The 26024-nt window shown below is 38.7% G+C and overlaps 1 protein-coding gene and 1 long non-coding RNA gene across 7 annotated transcripts in view; one reads left to right on the top strand and one right to left on the bottom strand.

The window, feature by feature from the left end:
- NTN4 (netrin 4) overlaps positions 1 to 26024 on the bottom strand; it is a 129190-nt gene that overhangs the window by 60339 nt on the left and 42827 nt on the right. For 5 of the 6 annotated variants that reach the window (XM_055576944.1, XM_055576908.1, XM_055576923.1 and 2 more), the window contains exon 3: positions 19775 to 20053. The exons of the other annotated variant lie outside the window; for it this stretch is intronic. In XM_055576944.1, the coding sequence (XP_055432919.1) occupies positions 19775 to 20053 (279 nt within the window). The remainder of the gene's footprint in view (positions 1 to 19774; positions 20054 to 26024) is intronic. 6 annotated transcript variants of the gene reach the window in all.
- On the top strand, positions 84 to 24910 carry LOC129649492 (uncharacterized). The gene is made up of 3 exons (XR_008713123.1): positions 84 to 157; positions 3164 to 3236; positions 24396 to 24910. It is a non-coding gene; the product is annotated as an uncharacterized LOC129649492 (long non-coding RNA).

Raw genomic sequence — 26024 nt, 5'->3', positions numbered from 1 at the left:
AGGAATGATGCTAAAGCTGAAACTCCAGTACTTTGACCACCGCATGTGAAGAGTTGACTCACTGGAAAAGACTCTGATGCTGGGAGGGATTGGGGACAGAAGGAAAAGGGGATGACAGAGGATGAGATGGCTGGATGGCATCACTGACTCGATGGACGTAAGTTTGAGTGAACTCCGGGAGCTGGTGATGGACAGGGAGGCCTGGCGTGCTGCAATTCATGGGGTTGCAAAGAGTCAGACACGACTGAGTGACTGAACTGAACTGAACTGAACTGAGTCGTGCTGCTGCTGCTGCTAAGTCGCTTCAGTCGTTTCTGACTCTGTGCGACCCCATAGACAGCAGCCCATCAGGCTCTGCCATCCCTGGGATTCTCCAGGCAAGAACACTGGAATGGGTTGCCATTTCCTTCTCCATTCCATGAAAGTGAAGTCACTCAGTCGCGTCCGACTCGTAGCGACCCCATGGACTGCAGCCTACCAGGCTCCTCCATCCATGGGATATTCTAGGCAAGAGTACTGGAGTGGCTTGAGGTTCTATGATTCTAAGGCCTGCCTCTGTGTATTGTGAATACTGCCTGGTTGAAGGCAACTACCCATAATCCTTTCCAAGCTGCCAAATAAGCCTTAAATGTCATATGGCAGGGTCCTATTACCATTTCACCAAGAGTGTTTCCAAATAATGTGAAAGTCAAATAAGGGAGAGTTAGAAGAATATCTCTCCTTTTTAGCAGGCACTACCTGATGTGGCAGAAATGAAAAACTAAATGTTAATAGTCTCTGAAGATGGATTTGCATATGTCAATAATGACTATACCAAAACTAAAATAAGTTTCATTCTTTCTGATTTTTCTCCTACTATTTTCCTCCTTCTGTACTGCATTTTCCCCATTGCTTATGAGAAAAGTAATCAGACTGTCATTCTAGCACCTGCCTTCCAAATAAAGGTATATTTCATCATCCACAGACATTCACTATAATGGAAATACCAAAGCAAATAATAAATATGGTTAAAGCTTTGGAAGACTCAAATTAACTGAATTCTTTTATCAATGTCTGATAAAATTTGCTTCCCAGCTGCTCTCCAAGAAAGAAAGAACCAACTATTGTTCAAGTCCTACTACAATTTATAATGAAAGTTAGTGGGAAAAAAAAGATTTTACAGCCAAGTATTCAGAAATTCTTCAATTTCATCAACTGGGTACTTTCCTTTAGCTCCTGTGCCATTATTGTTTATATATATATGATTTTATTTTCTTTCTTTACCATTCAACTTTGAATTTCAATGGAAAATGAATATCCTTTCATACCATCATTGGAACCTTAAAAAATGTTTGTGAAAAGAGAATACAAACAGTGCCTATTCTATGATCCTAAGAAAACTGCCCACTTAAAGGCAGCTATGGCAATTCACAGACCTTCATTTAGCTCTGATAAATGATTTACAAAAGTGGAATAATGCTTTGCAGCAACTTTAGAAAAGATGTAAAGGCAAAAAAACTGATTTAATTTCTAAAGAGATAGTATGTCCCTTTTAGAGAAAAGGATTAGCTTCCAAATGAATGAACTTCTTATGTATGAAAAGAGATAAATTCTAATAATGGGCTAGCCTGTTAGAACCTGCTCCTCTTAAGCAGGACAAAAACAGGCACAACAATGCTACAGCACAAACCTTTGAATAGAAAGCATTGTGAGGAAAACATGTCTTTTCATTAACAAATAAAATCTTTCTCTACCCCTATTAAAGGTATGCATATTTCAATTTAACAGAAGTGGGAGTTCTATGGTGAATATGTAGCACAATAATTGAGTTTGGTAAAAGGAGGCTTGAAACATAGTGTTAGAATGGAGTAAAATGAAGACTGAATATTTCAAACCCTTGCCCAATAATATATATATCGCAGGATTGTAAGCAGTGGAAAAGCTCTACAATCTATTCTTTGGTCTATACTTGAACACTAGAGAAAACAGGTCTTGTAAGAAAGCATGAGCAATAAAATAGATAGGTATAGAGCAGAAACAATTACGATTAAAGAATGAAAATCAGCCACAGGAGACTTCTCTCTTCCCAGTCAGCCTGTTGCCTGAAATTCTTCCTATCAGGACTCATTCCTTTAGGCCCTGAATATCGTTTTAGGTTCAAAAGCTCCCTACAAAAAGGGACTTAAGCTCAGAAACCGTAAATCCTTAAATTATTAGCAGCAAACATATCAGCAGGGATTATAACCATCTGTTCTCAATTCTGGAACTGTACTCAGAGTTGCCTAAAGAAGGAAGTAGCTTTCTGGTGGAGGGAAAGGGAATGTCTAAAGAGAGGGAAGGAGCCAAAGATAAACTGTGCCTACTTCACTAAGGTGCCAAGAACCTTGCTCTGGCTGACAAACCTGGAAAAAATGCATGGGGCCAATGCAAATTTCATAACAAAACTGCATTTAAGTACACTGTATGGTAATCATGTGTTTATATACATCTCTCTGATAGATTGTAAGCTCTTGCAGGGAAGAAACTATGGCTTAAATTTCTTTGAATCCCTATTAACTGGCATATAATAGGTTTTCAATTGATAATGTGTTAATTTTTTTCATTCAGCCAATATATATTCAATGGAACATGGAGAACCTTAGTTATTGAGTTTAATTCCATTTTCAAAACTTCCCAAGAAGAGAGGGTGCTCATTATTCATTTGAAGTGGGAATGGGGTACTTTTGTTTGTCACAGAGCAGGATTTGGGGCAGAACAGGGTTGAAAGATACTCAGCTTTGTCCAGAGCACTTTTGAACAAGTCACACTGGTAAATATGATGCTATGTAGAGAGTTACTGTAAGCCCAAGGCATAAGGTTAGTCAGGGAAGGAAATGAGAATAAAGATGAAGATGATGATGATGAATTATAAAAATAATAGTAGTAGTTAATATTAATTAGCACTTACTATGTACCAGGTGCTGTTCTAGGCAGTGTATAAATATTAATTCATTGGATTTACACAAGAACCCATAGTATTTTAGTTGCTAAGTCGTGTCCAACTCTTGCGACCCCATGGACTATAGCCCACAAGGATCCTCTGTCTGTGGGATTTCCCAGGCAAGAATACTGGAGTGGGTTGCCATTTCCTTCTCCAGGGGATCTTCCCAACCCAGGGACTGAACCCAGGTCTCTTATATTACAGGCAGCCTCCTGCATTGCATGTGGATTCTTTACCCAACTGTGCCACCAGGGAAGCCCCATGAGAACCCTATAAAGTAGGTATAACTATTGCTGTCATTTTACAAATTAGAAAACTGAAGCTTAAGTAATTTACCCAAGAATTCTATAGCAGTCTGACTCCAGAGTCACGATCCTAACCCTTAAATGACCCTGGGGAGTAGGATTTTTGAGAGATCTACCTTGGCCAAATATCTTCAGTGTGTTACTTAAATAATATTGATGTTTCAAACCAATTTGTCTGTCCTTGAAGAGCTCCTCAGGATGAAGGTTGGTATGGACTCAAAGTGAGTCATTTCAAGGGTATTCTGTTCTTGAATGGATTATTTGTCCTCTTCCTCTGTGAGAAGCCTAGCAATTTTGGCAATGGGTGAATATAGGAAGATTGGCCCCATTTCCCACACCTGGCATCAATAAGTTCAGGGCATGTAGGAGTAGAGAATATTTTTAGATTCTTATTGGTGCAGTGTAAAATCTATCTGTACCTTGGAAATTCTGATGCCTCCTAGGGGTATTTGTGGGCCACTGCAGGTGTTAACAAGTCTTAACTTAGAAGTGAAAGTCACTCAGTCCTGTCCAACTCTTTGTGACTCCATGGGCTATAGTCCATGGAATTCTCCAGGCCAGAATTCTGGAGTGGGTAGCCTTTCCCTTCTCCAGGAGATCTTCCCAACCCAGAGATTGAACCCAGGTCTCCCACATTGCAGGCGGATTCTTTACTAGCTGAGCTACAAGGGAAACCCAAGAATACAGGAGTGGGTAGCCTATCCCTTCTCCAGGGGATATTCCTGACCCAGGAATCCAACCTAGGGTCTCCTGCATTACAGGCGGATTCTTTACTGCCTTAACGTAGAAACTCCCCTGAATAAATTTGCAAATGGAGATAATAGGAAAGTATGTAAATACATTCTAATTAAAGATTTGCTCTTTGTGAATAGCCTCCCTTTTGTTATCTGTTCTCCCTAATAGATATGATCTGGTAAGGATAGATAGTAATACTGTGTAGTGTGATGGCTTTTACAGTTAGTTTTAATTTATAAAGAATGGTAAGTCAAACATTGTACATAACCTAATGATTCAGGTCAAAGTTAAGATTCAGGCTGTTGGCTTATTTCCATTTTTTTAATGTACAAAACTTTGTATGCCCCAAAGCTTTGATTTGTATATCTAAATGGCAGTTTTTCTGTGCCATTGTGCATGGTATTTATCAGAAGAAATCAGTAGCTGAGGTGCTATTCGGAAGCATGAATCCACATACACAGAATTTCCAAATGCTACCGGATCTATGTATTCCCAACTGTGGACATTAATTTTAAGATTTCTTAAAGATGTATTTCAGTAGACCTTTGTTTTGTAGTATGACAGCTAGAACTGAGAACTAACTAAATTAAATTTTGTGGTTTATCTTTCAACATACCACATGGCCCTTGCTGAGAAATTAGATGATTGGTCAAAACAAAGCAAAACATACAAAATCAAACCTTCCAAACCCAGTATCTGCAGAAAAAAAGGCAGAAACTTCTCCAGGACAGAGAAAAGCCTTTTGGACCTTCCAAATCAATTTCAAAATACTTTTGAGTTAAAAAATGTTAATAAAGTAACCTATTTTAAAAGCCAAGTGAAAGATTTTAAAATATTCCCATTGTTTTAAAATGTACTGTTAGCTCAACTGTGTTTTTTGTAAGTGAGCACTTTAGTTTAAATTTTGGGTTCTTCAGTAAATTTTAGGTACAATTTCCTCTTAGCTTTCAGAGTGATGATTTCCTGGAATAAAGAAAATCTCTCTTTGTGAGTCCAGGGATAGGGAATACTTTTATTTATAACCATGGGCAGGATCAATGCAGGATCTTTTGGAAAACCACATTATTAGAATACTTTTCTTTGCCTTTTTCTCTAATTAACAAATAATATTCTTTCTATTGGATAAAATTGTGATAAACTTTGAAATGCACCCGCCCCCCATAAAGAGAGACTAAGTGTTCTGGCTAACATACTTTTCTAGATTATATCTGCTTTTTTCTCTTTTTAATTGAAGTATAGTTGCTTTACAATGTTGTATTCATTTCAGGTGTACACCAAAGTGATTCAATTATATATAAATATATATATATATTCTTTTTCAAATTATTTTCCATTATAGGTTATTACAAGATATTAGATATAGTTCACTGTGCTATACAGGAGGTTCTTGTTGTTTATCTGTTTTATATATAGAATTTGTATCTGTTAGCCCAAAACTCCTAATCTATCCCTCCCCTACTTTTCCTTTGGTAACTATAACTCATATGTCTGTGAGTCTGTTTCTGTTTTGTGAATAAGTTCACTTGTATCTTTTTTTATATTCCTCTTATAAGCAATATTATATTGTATTTGTCTTTTTCTGACTTACTTCACTTAGTATGATAATCTCTAGGTCCATCCATGTTGCTGCAAATGGCATCATTTTATTCTTTTTTATGACTGAGTAATCAGATCAGATCAGATCAGTCGCTCAGTGGTGTCCGACTCTTTGCGACCCCATGAATTGCAGCACGCCAGGCCTCCCTGTCCATCACCATCTCCCGGAGTTTACTCAGACTCACGTCCATCAAGTCAGTGATGCCATCCAGCCATCTCATCCTCTGTCATCCCCTTCTCCTCCTGCCCCCAATCCCTCCCAGCATCAGAGTCTTTTCCAATGAGTCAACTCTTCTCATGAGGTGGCCAAAGTACTGGAGTTTCAGCTTTAGCATCAGTCCTTCCAAAGAAATCCCAGGGCTGATCTCCTTCAGAATGGACTGGTTGGATCTCCTTGCAGTCCAAGGGACTCTCAAGAGTCTTCTCCAACACCACAGTTCAAAAGCATCAATTCTTCGGCGCTCAGCCTTCTTCACAGTCCAACTCTCACATCCATACATGACCACAGGAAAAACCATAGCCTTGACTAGACTAACCTTTGTTGGCAAAGTAATGTCTCTGCTTTTGAATATGCTATCGAGGTTGGTCATAACTTTCCTTCCAAGGAGTAAGCGTCTTTTAATTTCATGGCTGCAGTCACCATCTGCAGTGGTTTTGGAGCCCCCCAAAATAAAGTCTCTCACTGTTTCCACTGTTTCCCCATCTATTTCCCATGAAGTGATGGGACCAGATGCCATGATCTTCGTTTTCTGAATGTTGAGCTTTAAGCCAACTTTTTCACTCTCCACTTTCACTTTCATCAACAGGCTGTTTAGTTCCTCTTCACTTTCTGCCATAAGGGTGGTGTCATCTGCATATCTGAGGTTATTGATATTTCTCCCGGCAATCTTGATGCCAGCTTGTGCTTCTTCCAGCCCAGTGTTTCTCATGATGTGCTCTGCATATATGTTAAATAAGCAGGGTGACAATATACAGCCTTGACGTACTCCTTTTCCTATTTGGAACCAGTCTGTTGTTCCATGTCCAGTTCTGACTGTTGCTTCCTGACCTGCATATAGGTTTCTCAAGAGGCAGATCAGGTGGTCTGGTATTCCCATCTCTTTCAGAATTTTCCACAGTTTATTGTGATCCACACAGTCAAAGACTTTGGCATAGTCAATAAAGCAGAAATAGACGTTTTTCTGGAACTCTCTTGCTTTTTCCATGATCCAGAGGATGTTGGCAATTTGATCTCTGGTTCCTCTGCCTTTTCTAAAACCAGCTTGAACTTCAGGAAGTTCATGGTTCACATATTGCTGAAGCCTGGCTTGGAGAATTTTGAGCATTACTTTACTAGCGTGTGAGATGAGTGCAATTGTGCAGTAGTTTGAGCATTCTTTGGCATTGATTGAGTAATATTCCATTGCATTTGTATATATATATACATATATATACATATACACACCACATCTTCTTTATCCATTCATCTGTTGATGGACATTTAGATTGCTTCCATCTCTTGACTGTTGTAAATACTGCAGCTATGAATACTGGGGTACATGTATCTTTTTGAATTAGAGTTTTCATCTATTTTGGATATATGCCCAGAAGTGGGATTACTGGTTCATATGGTAAGTATATTTTTAGTTTTTTAATGAACCTCCATACAGTTTTCTATAGTAGCTGCACCAATTTACATTCCCACCAACAGTGTAGGAGGGTTCCCATTTCTCCACATCCTCTCCAGCATTTATTGTAGACATTTTAATGATGGCCATTCTAACTGCTGTGAGGTAATACCTCATTGCGGTTTGATTTGCATTCTCTAATAATTACCGATGCTGAGCATCTTTTCATGTGCCTGTTGGCCATCTGTATGTTTCTTTGGAGAAATGTCTACTTAGGTCTTCTGTCCATATCTGCATTTTATTATCACTGAACTATTTCACAACTCCATAAGCTGTAGAAAATTAACAATAATGCAAACAGTTCTTCTCCACAGAAATGCAAGTCAGTTGTGTCTGACAGTGCAGTTGAACAATTCTTATCATATGACCTGTTTTGCACCTCTTTGTAAATATATTTATTTGCCAATGTATGTGTGGTTTTTTAAATTTTTCTTTGAAGCAGTAGTAAGGTCTTACTGTCCCCTTATTAATTACTGAGTTAAATAAAATTGTTGACATGTATTTATTTTGTATCTGTGTGAATCATGACTTTATTCTTTAAAAGAATATCCTTTAATATTGCCATTTCTTATCCTCCACGTTACCTAAAGTTCTTCCATGTAGACTACTTAAGAATATACTTCTAAAAGTGGAATTTCAACATGCTGTATGTAGTTAAATGGGTTTTGAATGTCTCATATCTTTACAAGATTAATTCTACTAGCTTTGTTTTTTTCCATTTCATCAGGCACTTCATCTCTCCTGTGGAAACTGTAATACATATTTCAGCCATAAAAGTGTAAATAGCATTAAACTAAAAACTATGATGCCTAGGAGGCTTATGAAGATTACATTTAGATAAAATCAAACTATTACCAATTTAGGTGATTTTCTTTCTATCCTTACTTCATTACATAGAACTCTCTCTTATTTGCTTTTTGTTTTCAATGAGCTTTACGTGTTATTTCTGACTACAGGCTTTTAAAAATGATGTCTGTCCAACAGACTTACTTATTTGGATAAATCCTACAAATGAATACTTAGGTTACATGCATAATCTGGTTTCAGATTTGCATGTGTACAATGGAAATAAAGCAAGGCACTCTGATTTTAAGACATTTATTTTGGTGTATCTATGGAATTACCTCAAAATGTCAAGTTAGCTCCTTTTCTACAGTTACAATTTCTTCAAGGTACAGAGTAAGAGAAGATTGACAAATACCATTAGATTCTTGCTGCAGTTCTTGTTTATAGGCAGACTTTGACTTTACTACAAGACTATATATGACACTACCTTAGTATACAGATTCGACATTTAAAATCTGTTTCAAGCCTGCTACCTGGTTACTGTGTTGAGTTACTGAAACAGTTGCTACATAGCCATGTGATCCACTTCATCTCTGTTCTTCATTTGATCTCAGTTAAGTCTTGTTTTCATAAGTTCACTTTGCACTTATCTTTTTATATTTAAGCTTTTCCAGGGTCACAAGGCAAGTCAGTGGCAAAACAGAGAACAAAACTCCCAAGAGAATCCAAAAATATTAGAGGCTTCCATCTTGGAACAGTGATGTCATCAGGAAGATTTTTTTTTTTTCTTCCCACAAACACCTAAAATAACTTCTTAGGATAAACTTTCTTGAGGGGTAAAAAGGGTAATTTCAAATTTTTATCTAGTTAATTTGAATAATTTTAGAAAGAAAGAGTGAAAGTGGAGTTAACAGTATATAACTTCTATGCTGTTAAAACTATTAGCACAACAACTATCAGACAAGAACCTGAGAAACTAAGTGAAGGGAAATACTAGAACTAATTTTGTGAGCAACTTATCTGTCAAGCAGCATTTGACACAAGAATGAAGGAAGGTCTTGTGGGGTTTTGTTCAGTGTCTTTTAGGATTTAGATGGGTTTTTATAATTAGTAGAAGACCAGGTAAATTCTATTAGAAATGCTGTGGGGGACTATTAAGTACTTTTCACTTGCTCAATGTGTTCACATAGCTTCTGGTTATTTTAAAGAAAATTCCTTGTCACAGACTATTTTGCATTCTCTTACAATTTTAATTCATTCTACTTCACATTTCTCACTGTTTTTCCTCTTTTCTTGACAGTTCTGTTTAACTGTCACTCAGTATTCTATACAGTGCAGAGGGTGTTACAAAAGTTGACTTGTTTAAGATAAATGAGCCCCTGATTGTCGTACAAGAAGCCAATTGCTAGGGCATGTTTTCTTCCATAGTCTTTTTTTGTTAAATTAATTCATTAAGATGCTTCTTTTCACACTGGAAAATTGCTTGTTTCTAGGTGAACCATGTAAAACATAGTCTTCATTACTGAATATGTTCATGTGAATATCAAGGTGGAAATACTGATATATTAAAACTTATGCTTATTTGATAACTCTATCAGAATGTCATTACCAAATCTGTGGTCATTTGTACACATCCAGAAACAACAACTGCAGCTACTGAAAGAACTGGTTTTCCTCAATACCCATCCATCCAAAGCTAGTGCTTTTTAAAACAGTCCCAGCTAATGACTGGGACTTGAAAAGAAATATATTCATTTTGTAAAGTTCCTTTATAACCAGCCATAGGTTGGTTTGTTTTTCAGCTTTTGATTTTTTCTTACTGAGATTATATTCACATAGCATAAAATGTATCATTTTAACTATTTTAAAGTATATAATTCAGTAGTTTCTAGTATATCCAAAAAAAATTATGCAGTCATTGCCATTATCTCATTCCAAGGCATTCCCATTACTCCAAAAAGAAAATCTGTGTCCATTAAGCAGTTACTGCCCATTCCTCCCTAAGCTCCAACTCCTAGCAACCACTAACCTACTTTGTCTTTATGGATTTGTCTTCCCTGGACATTTGATATAAAAGGAATAATACAGTACGGGGCCTTTTGTGTCTGGCTTCTCTCACTCAGCTAATGTTTTCAAGGTTCATTCTTGTTGTAGCATGTATCAGTACTACATTCCTTTTTATGGTTGGATAATACTCTGTTGTATGGATATACCACATTTTGTTTATTCATTCATCAGTTGATAAACACTGGGTTGTTTCCACCTTTTGGCAAGAATAAAGCAACTATGAATATTCAGGTACAAGGTTTTGTGTAGACATTTGTTTTCCATTCACTTGGGCAGATACTAAAGAGTAGAACTGCTGGGTCATAAAATAATTCTGTTAAACTATTTGAGGACCTGCCAGACAGCAGCAGCACCATTTTACATTCCTACCAGCAGTGTGTGAGGGTTCCAATTTCTCTGCATCCTCATCAAAACTTGTTATTATTTGTGTTTTTCATTATAGTCATTCTAATAGATGTGAAGAAGTATTTCATTGTAGTTTTGATTTGCATTTTCCTAATGACTAAGAATTTCAAACATCTTTTCATGGGCTTATTAGGCATTTTCATATCTTCTTTGGAAAAATACCTGTTTAAACCTTTGCCAATTTTTAAATTGGGTTCTTTTCTTAGCATTATGTGGATAAATATGACATAAAGAGAATAAACTTTGGAATTAGATACATGGGGTTTCCAATCCCTGCTCTCAGTAACCTTGGATAAATTCCTTAATAACAAGCCACAGTGTCCTACCTATAAATAGTACTGGCTCCATGTATTTGAGAATTAAAAGAAAATGCGTGTAGATGTGTGACACAATCAATCAAGAGCAGTCATTATTATTGATTTTTAACATTATCTGAAATAAATCCCTTATTTTTAAAATTCTATTGACTAATTCATTCATATATTAACTGGTGATATTTTGAACCCACTATGTGTTTGATATTTTGATTATTCCATCATCTGCCTTTAAAGAGTCAGAGAGGTTAGCAGATAGGAAAAGCTGAATATGTAAGCAAATGATACAGTGAGGTAAATATTTTAATTGCGAGAGGTACAGGGAACTCTTGGAGGTCTGAGGAATGATTGGGGCTTTGTGTCTAGGCCACTAATAACCTATTTGTTTGAAAAAATAGGTTGTAATTCTTTACTTCACATGTTAGTGAAGTTAAGTGCCAAAACAGAACCCATAGAGTGAAATTCCCTTTTTATTACCTATGAGAACTGGCAAATGAGAATTAGAGGCTAAATATACTACAATTATGATCTTTAGCCCTTATTCAGAATAATGGAAATACTAGGATCCCATGTTTTCTTTAATCTTAATGCTACTCAGCCCTTATCGGGGAAACAATGAAACCAATGCCCTTCAGGAATTCTGAGAGCTGACTGAGCCAGCTAAATTACATGCCTGGTACTAATGCCCTTAGAGATGCAAAAATAGAAGGCCAAGGACACTTGGTCAGTGTTTACTTTTATAAATTTAATAATTGTATCTATAAAATATTTCCTAGTGGAAAAATAATCATTTTTCCATTTCCACATATATTGTAGTTTTTGAAACTACAATATATTGTAGTTTTTGAAGCCATAATTTTCTCTGCTTTTTCTATCTAGATAGCTAGAGCAAAGAGGTTAAAAGATACCAAAATTTCATCTTATTAAGAATTAACTAATACTATACTGTTTCTATGGAGAAGGCAACGGCACCCCACTCCAGTACTCTTGTCTGGAAAATCCTATGGACGGAGGAGCCTGGAAGGCTGCAGTCCATGGGGTTGCTGAGGGTCAGACACGACTGAGCAACTTCACTTTCACTTTTCACTTTCATGCATTGGAGAAGGAAATGGCAACCCACTCCAGTGTTCTTGCCTGGAGAATCCCAGGGATGGGGGAGCCTGGTGGGCTGCCGTCTATGGGGTCACACAGAATCGGACATGACTGAAGTGACTTAGCAGCATACTGTTTCTATACCCCCACATGTGTACTATTTCATTCCATTAAATATTTACATTGCTAAGATATAATATGACTGTAGTTCCAGTTATAGTATTAAGGTTTTGAATGCTAAGACTAAGACACTTTGCTGTTCTCACTATTTGAAATGACTCTGAAGTTTCTCCACCTTGTGGAATAATTATTATATATATTATATCACATATTGTATATATTCATATATTATATATGAATATATATACATATACATACACACGTGTGTATGCGTGTGTATTTTAACTTTGTGTGTTTGGTCACTAAAATTCACCTCATAAGAGGGAACAGGACTTAAATTACAACTTATCTTCCACTGAATGTAATTGTTTTAAGACAAATCGAAGTACATTTCCAGCTCTTATAAAATTGGCAAGGCACAAGTGAAATACCACAGAGATACGAGACCTGGGGTTGTGAACCAGAAGTCAGATATCTGTAACTTCAGCTTTTTTCCATGTAGCTTCGCCCTCCACTCACTCCATTATACCAACAATTGAACAGGGAGACTAGGCTTTCCAGACACACAGATCTGATCTAGGCTTCCAACTATCTATGAGATGGACCTTCCAAATGCTACAGCACTGAAAAGGAATTAGTCTTAAGAAAATTTGCAAAGTGATATATTAAACTCATTTTTGTACCTTTACAATACTCAAAATTTGACCTAAATATACATGTGATTCACATTCTTCAAAGCATATTCATGAAAAGTTGAACATACAAAATATAGTATTTGGAGAATCAACCTTATTTTCCTATTGGCTTGTATTTTATTTTCAGAGATGTCAGCTCTCACACTAACATCTTAGCTTTCCAGTATTTTTATCCTTTAACCTCTCTATTAAGCAGTCCAAAGCCCATAAACAAATACTTAAATGTTCTGGGGAACCTTTAAAAGGAACTTCACAGGGAATTGCTTTCCTGAGTGCAAAAATTATTTTGTAACACTTCTAGTTCTTAAGTCTTCTGGTTTCCTAATCATCAAATAAAAAGAGTAATCTTAGGCAACGTTTGCCATTAAAAGAGAGTATGTCTTACTGTTTAGAGGGAAAATAAGGCTAGATTCATTTGCAGTCTTATGGTCAAAACACCAACAATTTCCAACCATGAACATATTTTCCTGACTTGTCCTGCTACTAGGAAACACAAGGTAGTAATGAAGTATAAAGAACATTCTGTACACCTTCTATTATTGTATCTGTAGTTACTCATTGCCAAGGGACTACTGGCAAAGCTATACCATACTAACATAGGAACACTGAAATAAGAACATTAAGATTTTGAAATGAGTTGAGAATAGTCTCACACTAACTGTGTCAAGTTGGCAGTTTCTATTTTGTTAATATTAGGAACAACATTGTGTCCCCGTTGGTGATAGGATTACCCATTCCTCCATGTGACACATCAAGTGTGTGAGGTTGCTGCTGCCTTTCATTAGCTGTAAAAATGATTTAGGGCTGGAGATGGAAGTAAAGAATGGTAGGTCCAGAAATCCCTTTCTAGTAAAACCAAAGATACTCAACAAAGATGAGTCACACACTCCAAAAGACAGGTACTTCTAAATTATTCTCTTTGTAGATTTTCCAGACTTGTTTTTACTCTTTCTTCCCTTTGGACCATTTCACTAATGAACAGAAGAGAAGAGAGAACCAATGATAATTTCAGATTCAACATTAAAATGCAGATGACTTGGATAGATTACCTATTCCTATGAAAAGAGTCTCTTTAGCGAAAGCTTTTTCCTTGGTAGCATATTGAGGGTAGAGGTGGGGTACAGTAAAAAGAACTCTGAATGTAGAAATTACTATCACTGTGACTATAAGCAGGTAAATTAATCTCTCTGTACCTCAGTTTCCCTTATCTGTGAAACAGTATTGACAATGCTCATCTTCCAGAATTGTAGTAAGGATCAAGGGGAAAAAAATGCATGGGAACAGGCTTTATAAAATGTAAAAATTAAGAGCTTTTGGTGGTGGAAATAGTCTTTGCTCTCTTATGTCATTGCTCAGTTTATTTATTTATTTTTTATTTTTTGGCCATGCCACACTGACCTGCATCTTCTGCGATAAAAGCACAGAGTCCTAACCACTAGACCACCAGAGAATTCCCTTTGCTTGGTTTAGATTCCATGATCCATGATGATTATTAATTACTTGAGTCTATCTCCACCTCTCTTGCCCTCATGTCCTGTCTATGCTCTTTTTTCCTCTGTTCTTGACATATTATCAACCCTGTATAGATTAAATTTTTACAGTACAAAAACAACAAAAAGGGATGGACGATGAATTTCACCTGAGCTCTACTCTTCATTAATCTTTGGGAAGTCAGTTAGCGTTCCCAAGCCTCAGTTCCTCATCTAAGAAAGAAAGTGATGATGACACTCCACTCAGTTGTTGTGAAGATTAAATTCAATAAACGCCTGTAACACGACAGCACGAAACCCGGCACACAGTAAGTGGTAACTGTTAGCAGTAGTGTTTATAATCCATGATAATCATTTTTTTCTCTGCTGAGAACTCAGACCTGACACTAATTTACAAATGTTCATTTCCAAATACACGTGTATGTTTGCTATAAAAATATGTTAAAATTTTGATTTAATATTCTCATTTAATAACCTTATTGTTTTTAAACCCTATGTCCTTTTCCGTAATACCTTGAAGAGCCAAGAGCTTTCAAATTAATACATATTCACAGTACAGCAAAGAATTTTTAAAAAGAATATAAAACTATGGCCTTAAATCTGTCCTGAATTTATAAAACATGACATATAAGATGAACAAATATAAATATGTGAATAAAAGTCTTCAGATTCAGAGGAGAACAATGTTTGTAATGACGTTATATGAATGATTCTGCTACCTGACTTACACAGCTAGTAGCTAAGTAATATCTTCCTCAAACCTCACTCTATGGTTCCACAAGTTTTGATGTTTACCTTCAGATTTAGAACACATTAGTCAAAACTCTTATAAAAAAGAGTTTCTGGTTACAAAGAAAAATCCACTTTAACCTTAGTGTAACTCAAGGCATTTAAACAATTCTCCACAGCCTTCTTTTTTTTTTTATGTTTTCATATATTTCTTTTTGTTTTTTTTTTAATTTTATTTTATTTTTAAACTTTACAATATTGTATTAGTTTTGCCAAATATCGAAATGAATCCGCCACAGGTATACCCGTGCTCCCCATCCTGAACCCTCCTCCCTCCTCCCTCCCCATACCCTCCCTCTGGGTCGTCCCAGTGCACCAGCCTTCTAAGGCCTGTGTGTTCTCCAATGAATGGTATTTTAGTAAAACAATGAAACATTCCATGTTCCTTCTTATTACCATCCATCATCCCACAGCTGTAAAATCGCCAGCTGCTAGGAAAAAGGGAACTAAATCAGTCCTCCCCAGCTGCACAGAGAAAAAGCTTAAGATCTCCCTGCCACATCATTTCTGGGATCCCAGCAGGCTGGAATCAAAGTACCATTTTCCGTGGCATAACACCCCTGCTGCTGCTGCTGCTAAGTCGCGTCAGTCGTATCCGACTCTGTGTGACCCCATAGATGGCAGCCCACCAGACTCCGCCCTCCCTGGGATTCTCTAGGCAAGAACACTGGAGTGGGTTGCCATTTCCTTCTCCAATGCATGAAAGTGAAAAGTGAAAGTGAAGTCGCTCAGTCGTGTCCGACTCTTAGCGACCCCATGGACTACAGCCTACCAGGCTCCTCCATCCATGGGATTTTCCAGGCAAGAGTACTGGAGTGGGGTGCCATTGCCTTCTCCGCAAAAAGCACCTGCTCTATGATTTATTCTTGTTGTTATTGGGAAAGAAGTGTCTGTGAGAGAAGTGGTAGAAAAGACAATACAAGATAACAATAGTGATGTAAATAGTGGCTACTGAATGTCAGGCACTGGCTACCCCATTTTTAAGCCTCACAATAACTGTGTAAGGTAGACATTGATCTCATTTCCTTAAGGAAAATTTTCTTGCTGCAGTGGCAGCAGACTCGCTGTTTTTCATAGAACATGATTTCTATAATACGATCTATTGATAAAACCCCTCAGCTATAGGAGGACAAACAGGCTGACCATCAATGTCAGAACTAGGGCTTCTCACGAAGCCTCTAATACGGGCTATTTCTTGTGCCGGATCCACAAAGGAACCCCCAACACCATAGACTGCTTCCTTTAAAGTTTCCAAAATATTACAGTGGAGTGATGGGCAGGTTTTGGGGGTCTCCGACTTTCTTACACATGTAAATTCTTAGAGAAAAGCTGTAAATATAAGGATGGGGAAGAATTTAGTTTAGAGCCACAAAGCCACCAATGTTTCTGCCCCATTTCACTATATGTTCTTTTTTGAGAAACACTGCTGAGTGTTAGCACTGTGGTTGAAAGAAATGATTCACTTACCACCATCCACCCTCCTTTATCCTCCTTGTGAATCTCACGAGCTCAGAGGCTGAAGACAAGAAGGTTTTCTCTGTTCTCTCTCATCAGGGAACTCACTGAGTGACCTGGTGGCTGTCATGAGAGAGGCAGCCCAGTTGCCTGTGTCCCTTGCCACAGAGATGTGGCTGACTTTGTCATGTAGATGGAGAATTCCTTGGTTGGCCACTCCACCTACTTAGGTGGGTGTTAGACCTGTGAAATGAAACTTGCCAGTTTGGTCAGGGATGTGCCGCCCATTGTGTGAGAAGCCCTCTTTCTTGAGGCTGGAGGCAAGTTGAATCTGAGCACTAATGACACAGTTGGCCATGCCTTTAATTTCTTGCAACCATTGTTTTTTGCAAATCTGGGCTGGTCTCAGGGATTAAGGCAATCAGGACTCCACTGAGAATACATAGGATGGATCAAGATCTTCAAGTGCAATTCCACCCTTTTGGCTCCATCGGCATCTTTGTAGAACCATAGTGAAGGCTCCCACATGCTCACATATAAGCATAGGACTTACATAGGCATAGGACTATGTAACGTTCTTGGCATAGGACTGGCAGAGATAAACACAAATGCCCTCTTTCATGAAGTGCCGCACAGCCCAGACATCCTTGTTATCACCACTGGCAAAGCCCTTGATCATCTGGCTGAAGATTATATAGAATGGTTGTATTTTAAGACTTCTGCCATCAGCAGACCAGGTCAGAAAGGGGCACTGAGGTGGCTCTGCCTTGCTGCTGGTACCGATAACATCTTACTTCAAATCTGGATATTGAGGCCTGCAGTGGCTCTGGGGCCGCAGTGGCTGAGGCTGAAGCACTGGGAATTGATGATGTCCCTACCAGCTAGTGTATAAAGATGCTTGCTTTTATTGAGGGGCCACAGCTAGGCCTGGCTGTCCTTGCCCTCAGAAGCACAGAGGGATCCCTATGGAGAGATAGTCACAGTGGTCAGGTAGTCTGGGGGGCTGATATGATTGGTCTTCAGTTTGCAGTTTACCAGGCTTCATATCTTGACCAGCTTGTCCCACGCACAGGAGACAGTGATGGGATTGCTGCTATTGAGTGAGAAGCATATGCAAGACACCCCTCTCAGTGGCTCTCACTCTAGACAGTGTACTTGCAAATACCCAGAATATATAATAAAAAACTTCTGGGATTTTCTCTTCAGCCTTAGAAAATGTTGCTAGAATTGGCATAGGATTGGCAGAGATAATCTGCCCACTTGAAAGTTTATATTCAGAAGATTTACTTTAAAAAAAAAAAAAAAAGAAAGAAGCTATTGCTTTTAAATGCATACCCATGAATGCTTTATAAGGCTCTTGAGAACTCTGGTAATTTAGTTTGGTTGATCAGAGTCATTCAGGTTGTCTCATAGGTCATGAGACAAATCAAATGTGGCCTATCCTGTGCCACTCATGTTTTGGGGGCCTCTAAGCTTGTATCCATCTTCAGGACTCTACCCTGAAACTATCCTGTAAGGCTCAGGTTACAAGAGACAGTTGAAGAAACAAGAGGCCAGTGTCGTAGTCTGTTTGGGCTGCTAGAAGCAAGTACTATAGACTGGGTGGATTATAAAAGACAGAGATTTATTTCTCAGAGTTTTGAAGGCTGAACGTCTGAGACCCGGGTGTCAGCCTGGTCAGGTACTGGTGAAAGCCTTCTTCCAAGTTGCAGACTGCTCGCTGTGTCCTCACAGGACAGAAGGAGAAGCTAGCAAGCTATCTGGCTTCTTCTTTTCAGGGCACTAGTCCCATTCATGAGGGCTCCACTCTCATGACCTAATCACTTCCCAAAGGCTCCATCTCTATGTACCATCACACTGGAACTAAGGGCTCAACAGAATTTGGGGGTGGGGACACAAACATCCAATACATTGCAGCCTGCAGGCTCTCCTTTCACTAATGCACCTAAATATAATGGCAGAAAGTTACTAACATCTTAACTCATACAGACTTGTTTTCAGTCTGGTTGACACGTCTCTAGAAAATCTAGGTTACTTTCTATTTGACTAATACCTGAACCCAATTAACTTAGGTGTAAAAAATTATTTCATCATTTATTTGAAACAATATTGACTCAAAAACCCATTAATGAGTAGAAACTAGTACATGTTTGTTGAATGAATATTGCACTTTCTTCCACTTGGGAACCCCAGATTCACTTCGAAGTAATAGCATTATTTCTATTCTTGTTACTTCCTGGCTGCTGTCCTAATCATTTCAGTTACCCCAATGCTACTCTGCACCCTGCCAACTCAGCCCAGCTAACAAGATAATCAGGCTGGCTAACTGGTTCATGGTCCCTGGTGGCCCTATCCTATATCAGGGCTGGTAGAAAGAAGACAAATGTGTATGTCAACGCTTTAGGTAACAAAGTAAGGATATTCTGAAGCCTTTTATTTATTTTTGATTTGGTTTGATTAGAAGTATCAGAAGAAAATATAAAATTAAAGAATCAGAATGCTCTCCTATTTCCCTATTCTCCATTCATGCCTCCACATGAATCCCAAATGGTTCTTGCTGTCTGAGACACTCTGTGTCTTTTTTGGAAGAAGATGAGGTGAGGACAAATGGTGACAGTAATTTACATCCTCTCCCTATTCCTATGTTGCTATCATTCAACCAAATACCTGCTGAACACCTTCTTCTGGCTCAGGTAACACAATAGATCCTGAGAATACAAAGATCACACAGTGCCTGTCCTCCTGGGAGAGGCAAACAAGTAAAAGTTCACAGGAAAAGTGCAATGAGAAGTGTGAGCCTAGAGGAAAGAGCGTTTAAGTCTGCCTTAGGGTGAGAGGCCACTCTTAAGAGAGGAAAATTATTATTCATTCTACTGGCTGGCAAGCAGAAGATACCAGGAGTTAAACTAAGGTTCTTATTTTTTACACTCTAAAGTCCATTTAACAAGAGTACCCATTTACTGTCAAAGCTGGTTTCTATGTGATAATGCCACAAATATGATTATGCTAACCTCTCCTACTGCTCACCTTACACTTTATATCTGAAGGTCATAGTACTAAAATCTGGCATGAATGTTTTCCAAGGAATCTGGTTATCATGCTTGACTATTTATAATTCATAAATGGAAGATTAAACAAAAACAAAACCAAGTCAATAGGCACATCCTGAGATGACCATGGAGTTGGAGAGTGAATCATCAGAGGAAGAAAGAAGAAGCACTGTGCAAGCATAGACTCACTGTAAGAGAATTTAGACTATCTAAGGATTTTTTTCATAAGTGAGGACTTGTTTTACATACCACGTGGAATGCTCCAGGGGCCTTGACAGGTCTGAAGCCATCAATAGGTATGCACTGGTCAGCATGGCCGTTACAGAAGCAGCTGCCCTTAACAATGAAATCATAGATTGCATAGTGGGTAAAATGTTGAGGCTCTGCATTCAGGTGGTTTCTCTGACAGGGACAAGACTGTCGTTTTAGCAGCTGCACACGGAGGTTGGTGATCTTCAGCTGCTCCTGCACCTTGGCACCGTAAGGGTTCTCCATATCATTCGGTGGTGACAAAGCTCTGAAAATAACCTGTAAAGAAAAAGAAAACGCGGTGCATATACAGGACTGTGTGCAAACCCTGAACTCTTCTGCCCCGTGTAGTCCTACTTTGCTTTATACCTTTCATCATCTACAAATGATAAGATAAGAGGGTTTCAGACCTTGATCCCATCTGGGGAAGAGCTGCCCTATTATTTCAAGGAACAGATGTGCTGCCTGTTTGGATGCAGAAGTATAAACTGAGTAACAGCAGAAACCTGACTCTTGGGATAAAGGCAGCCATACAAAGATCTTGAGAGAAGAGCCTTCCAGGCAGAAGGAATAGCCAGTTTAAAGACCTTTAAGTAGAATCAAGCTTGGCTTATTCAAGGAAGAACAACAAGATCAGTGTGACCAGAGTCCAGGGGACAAGGGGACAGTGTTCAGAGAGGAGGACAGAGCCCTTGTATGACAGATTATGAATACAGTGCCCTTTAAAGGCCATGGTGAGTCATTCTAACTGTAGTGGGAAGCCACTGGAAGGTAATAGGCAGAGAAGCGATGTGATCTGATTTGCATTTGTGTGTGTGTGTGTGTGTGTGTGTTCTATAAGGGCTAAACCAACTTTCTTTCTTTTTTTTTTAATTTTATTTTATTTTTAAACTTTACATAATTGTATTAGTTTTGCCAAATATCAAAATGAATCTGCCACAGGTATACATGTGTTCCCCATCCTGAACCCTCCTCCCTCCTCCCTCCCCATACCATCCCTCTTTTTAAGAAAGGGAACTTACTTTTGTGAGGAGGGTGGATTACAAAGAGTAAAGAACAGAAGCAAGAAGACCAGTTAGGGAGAGACTGCAAAATAATAAAGATCCAGGCACTTATATTTGTAAATGAGGTATGACCTTTTCAAAGGCTCATCAGTTATTAACTGAGGCCACTTCCACTAGAAATATTTTTGGTCCTCCTTTTCTGGATCTGCCTGGCAAGCCTGTGGCATATATTTGGAATATTTTTGTGTGTTAGTCACTTATGTGTTAGTCACTCAGTCATGTCCAACTCGGCAACCCCATGGACTGTAGCCCACCAAGCTTCTCTGTGCATGGAATTCTCCAGGCAAGAATATTGGAGTGAGTTGCCATTTCTTTTTCCAGGGAATCTTCCCAAATCAGGGATTGAACTCAGGTCTCCTGCATTGCAGGCAGATGCTTTACCATCTGAGCTACCAGGGAAGCCCGAAAGTGAAGTCACTCAGTTGTGTCTGACTCTCTATGATTTCATGGATTGTAGCCTTCCAGGCTCCTCTGTCCATGGGATTTTCCAAGCAAGAATACTGGAGTGGGTTGCCATTTCTTTCTCCAGGGAATCTTCCCAACCCAGGGATCAAACCCAGGTCTCCCCTCATTGCAGGCAGACTCTTTACCGTCTAAGCTACCAGGGAAACCACAATATTTTTACTGGCAGTAAATATACAACCCTTTGAGAATGGATCTGATTTCTGAAGTTAGTCAAAAGTCATTTAAATCCAGAGAAGGCAATGACAACCCATTCCAGTACTCTTGCCTGGAAAATCCCATGGACAGAGGAGCCTGGTAGGCTACAGTCCATGGGGTCGCTAGGAATTGAACACAACTGAGGGACTTCACTTTCACTTTTCACTTTCATGCATTGGAGAAGGAAATGGCAATGCACTCCAGTATTCTTGCCTGGAGAATCCCAGGGACGGGGGAGCCTGGTGGGCTGCCGTCTATGGGGTCTCACAGAGTCAGACACAACTGAAGTGACTTAGCAGCAGCATTTAAATCCAATGCAGTAAGTAATAAACCTGATTGAGTTAGTTAACAGCACTTTTGGTGAAAAGCAAGGTATAATTAAGTAATGATTTTTTTTTTTTGTTTAGGTTATAGATAGGTTATAGATTCTATCGGCAATTTAAGGTGTTAGGAGGGAGGGAGGAAAACCAGAGGGAGGAAGGCTCAGAAGGGCATGTGAAGGAGTCTATACCTTATATGGGGGTAATAACATGGGCCTTGGGGTGGGGTGGTGTAAAATTCTCTAGTGGACCTGTTACCTTGGAGTAGAGACTGGTGGAGAAGGAAATCGCTGCCTGTTGAAACTAGTGAATATAAATATAATGTAACATGAAGGATTATTAGAAGGAAGGCAACACTCATGCATGAGTTGCCTCAACACTCATGATGAGTTACACCTCATCATGCAGTTAAACAAAACAGACAAAACCTCAATCAATTTCATTGATTTATATAGTAAGAAACACGAAGCTCATCTGAAAAATTCTTAAGCATCTCTTGGCTTTAAAAAAAAAACGCCAAAACCTTATTTACAAAAAAACAGAAATATTTTGATAACCACATACAGCCATCCCTTGGTATTCCAGAGGACTGGTTCCAGCACTGCCCCCGCCCCAATACCAAATTTTGCAAATGCTCAAATCCCTTAGTTGGTCCTCCATATCCACAGATATGAAGCCTGTGGATACAGAGAGCTGACTATACTATGAAATAAATTATTAAAAAGTAAGCTTTGGATAAACTCCCATTTAGAAAGAATGTATGTAAAAGTGACTTTCCAGGGGGAAAAAAATTTTTCTTTAAGGAATACTTTGGATAGAAAAATTTCATTTTACAAATCAATTTTGCATGGAAAGTATGAAAAGACAAGACTCTACTGTGTAGGATCAGATTTCCAGGTCTACTGGTACAGAACTGTCCTCAGTGAAATATAACTTAAGGCAAGGTGCTAATTCAATGGACACTAGGCCTCCTCTAGCCAATTCTCCATCCAGCAGCCAGAGTGATTCTTCACTAACAGAAATTGGACCATGTCCCTTGCTTAAATCCACACCCACCCAAAGACCTCCCATTTCTCTCAGAATAAAATACAAAGTCCTTATAATGGCCCTGCTTTATTTTTTATCTTAGTGCTATTACCACCTGCACATTATAGTTGTAGTTGTTTAATGTTTTACTAGTAGTCTTTTCAATATAGAATATAAACTTCTTTTTTTTTTTTTTTGGCTGCACCACAAGACATACAGAATTTTAGTTCTCTGACCAGGGATCAAACCCATGCCCCCTGCAGTGGCAGCGTGGAGTCTTAACCACTGGACTGCCAGGGAATTCCAGTTCCCTAGAATGTGAACTTCTTGAGGGGAGTCACTGATGTATCTCAGGACAGTGCCTGGCACAGAACAGGCCTGGTATTCAACAAATTTTTGGTAAATAAATTGATTAATTATAACATTGTTCTCCGCATTCAAATAACAGATGAGAATTTCAAATAACTTCCTTCTATAGGTCGTAAACAAATTCACATACTGAATTCATGTCACAGCACTAGAAGGGAACAGGTAAGTTATATTAAAGCAATAGTTATAAATAATGAATTATTAACCAGTATGTAGCTAATTTTGAACTTGCAAAACTTAAGAAAGCTGTGTCTTAAACAATAGTCTGTCTCCTTCATTCACATGTAAGGTGGCAGAAAGCAACACATTATCAACTAAAGTTTTCCAACAAATAATATGTCACCTATTTGAGAGTCAATATAAAACTAATGTCTTTTGAGACTTCCCTAGGGTCTAGTGGGTAAGATGTGCTCCCAGTGAATGGGGCCTGGGTTCCCTTCCTGGTCAGGGAATAGGATCCCATGTGCCACAACTAAGACCAGGCTCAGCCAAGTAAATAAATATTTTTTTAAAAGAATGAATGTCTTTTTCTTTGAACAATAGACTAAACAGAACATGGTTTTATATTTCCAATCATTAAAAAAATTTTTAAAAACAGTGACTTCATTGTGAGATTTACATAGGGTTTATTTTCCATATGACTCCAAACACTGGCATTATGTTAGACACTTGTGAAGAACTCTTGCTCTAAATAAGATCAGTGATGTGGCTACCTCCCAATTTATTAACCAGTGGTGCAAGGACATGGAAAAGGGTAACCAATGCTAAGTAAATGTGTTCCACTCAAAAGTCTTTGCATACTACACTGTCACCCACCCATCCTTTTCCTGAACATTGGTGGCAACTGTGTTTGCTCTCTCTGCTCCTGGCACATTTTCACCCTTGACATTTACCCTAGTTCCCTCTCTCTCCCTCCCCGTGAGAATTGTTCAGCACATGCAAGACTACAGGAAGATCTGTCAAGGTTTGTAGGAACTCAGAGGCTATTTTGCTTCCTGAACCCAGACTGTGGAAGCTGAATGGTGGCTCTGTGCTTGGTGTGCATGACACCACAGTTGGCACACTGATATCAGCAGGGAACGGGCATTGTGACCCCCGAGGCTGCATGCTGGAAAGGAGACAGCAGAGTGCCACAGACACAAAAGTGAACGGGAATTTAAACCATGAAATCTTTTTTTCTAGAAAGGAGACGCCTTAATCTGATACCCTGGGAAATGGATCTACCCTGCACCAGGAAACAAAGAGTGTGCCAATCCAGATGCTTCAAACTTCTGGCAGGTCGCCTTTTGGGTCCCACCCAGTTTTCCTTCAAACATCCACAGAAGAAGCCTGTATGGCACTACTAAAATGAAGGAAGAAAAAGTGTAGAAGCTCTCCATATAACATCAGCCTCTTGTGTCTTTGTTCCCATCAGGAACTTGATGTATACACAGGGGCCATTGCTGTTCCTCTGTCTGTGATTGCTTCTGAAGATGCACTCCTAACAAGACATCGTTAAAAAGCCAGAGGGGGGTGAGGATCCAGCCCAATTCAATGTTTCCAGCTTGTTAGTGCTATTGGCCAGGACTTCATGATCTTAGGCTTCCCCGGTGACTCAGATGGTAAAGAATCTGCCTGCAATGCAGGAGACCCTGGTTCAATCCCTGGGTTGGGAAGATCCCCTGGAGAAGGGAATGGCTACCACTCCAGTATTTTTTCCTGGAGAATTCCATGGACAAAGGAGCCTGGCCAGTTGCAGTCCATGGGGTTACAAAGAGTTGACACAACTGAGCAACCATCATTCATGATCTTATCTTTTTAACTAAGAAATTTGATTATGTTTTAGTGATTATACTATGCTCATTACAGGAAAATCTGTCACTCAAAGTGTAGAAAACATTAAAAACTTACAATCTGATCCACGTGGAAGACAACCAGGGATGCCAGCTTGATAACATTTTTCCATCTGAACTTCTATATGTATACATACAGAGTATAATGTAAAAACTTTGGTTCAAATTTGCAAAACCTTGTGAATATTCTTCCAAATCATTAAAAATAACTCTACATCAGTTGTTCTCAAAGTGTGGCCTCCTAGACCACTATCATCAGTAACAACCTGGGAACTTGTTCAAAATGCAAATTCTTGGGCCCTACACCAGATTGACAAATCAAAAACTCTGGAGATGGAGCCCAGCAATCTGTGTTTCAACAAGCCTTCCAGGTGGTTTTGAAGCACAATAACATTTGCAAATCACTGCCACATAATTTTAAAAACTGCTTGGCATTCCATTGTGTCACTATGACACAATTTCTGCAGCCAGGCTGGTATCATTGTTTCCAGCTTTTCAGTATAACTCGTTACAAAGTACAATGTTATAGCTAGAATATGGGAGTTTATAATAATATCTTGACACATTTCCAAATGTGAAAATTAAGAGTTATAGTTTCAAAACCTATCTGAGCTTCTTGAATGAATCATGTACCCTTTCTTACCTAATCTTTGGAATCTTGACATTTCTCAGTCTTGCCTCACTTCTCTAAGCCTGGAATGCCTCAAACTTTGCCTAAGGATCTGGATTCTTGGCTTAGGCTCTGCCATTTCTCATGCTCTACTAAAACAAAGAGATCTTCTGAACAGGGTAGAATCACCTACATGTTCTTTCTTTTCTAGAATACTTACAAAAAACTCTAAATAATACTGAGAATTAGTTAAAAAATGGCATTCTATACATTTACATAGCATTCTATTTATACTCAGAAATTTCAACAGAGTACCAACACAGTGTGGACAAAATAAGTAGTAGAGTAATATTAGGTATATAATAGTCA

The sequence above is a fragment of the Bubalus kerabau genome, chromosome 1 (genome assembly GCF_029407905.1).
Source record: "Bubalus kerabau isolate K-KA32 ecotype Philippines breed swamp buffalo chromosome 1, PCC_UOA_SB_1v2, whole genome shotgun sequence".
In the NCBI taxonomy this organism is placed as follows: Eukaryota; Metazoa; Chordata; class Mammalia; order Artiodactyla; family Bovidae; genus Bubalus; species Bubalus kerabau.
Note: the sequence above shows the minus strand (reverse complement) of the source record. Positions and strands in the feature narration are given on the sequence as shown.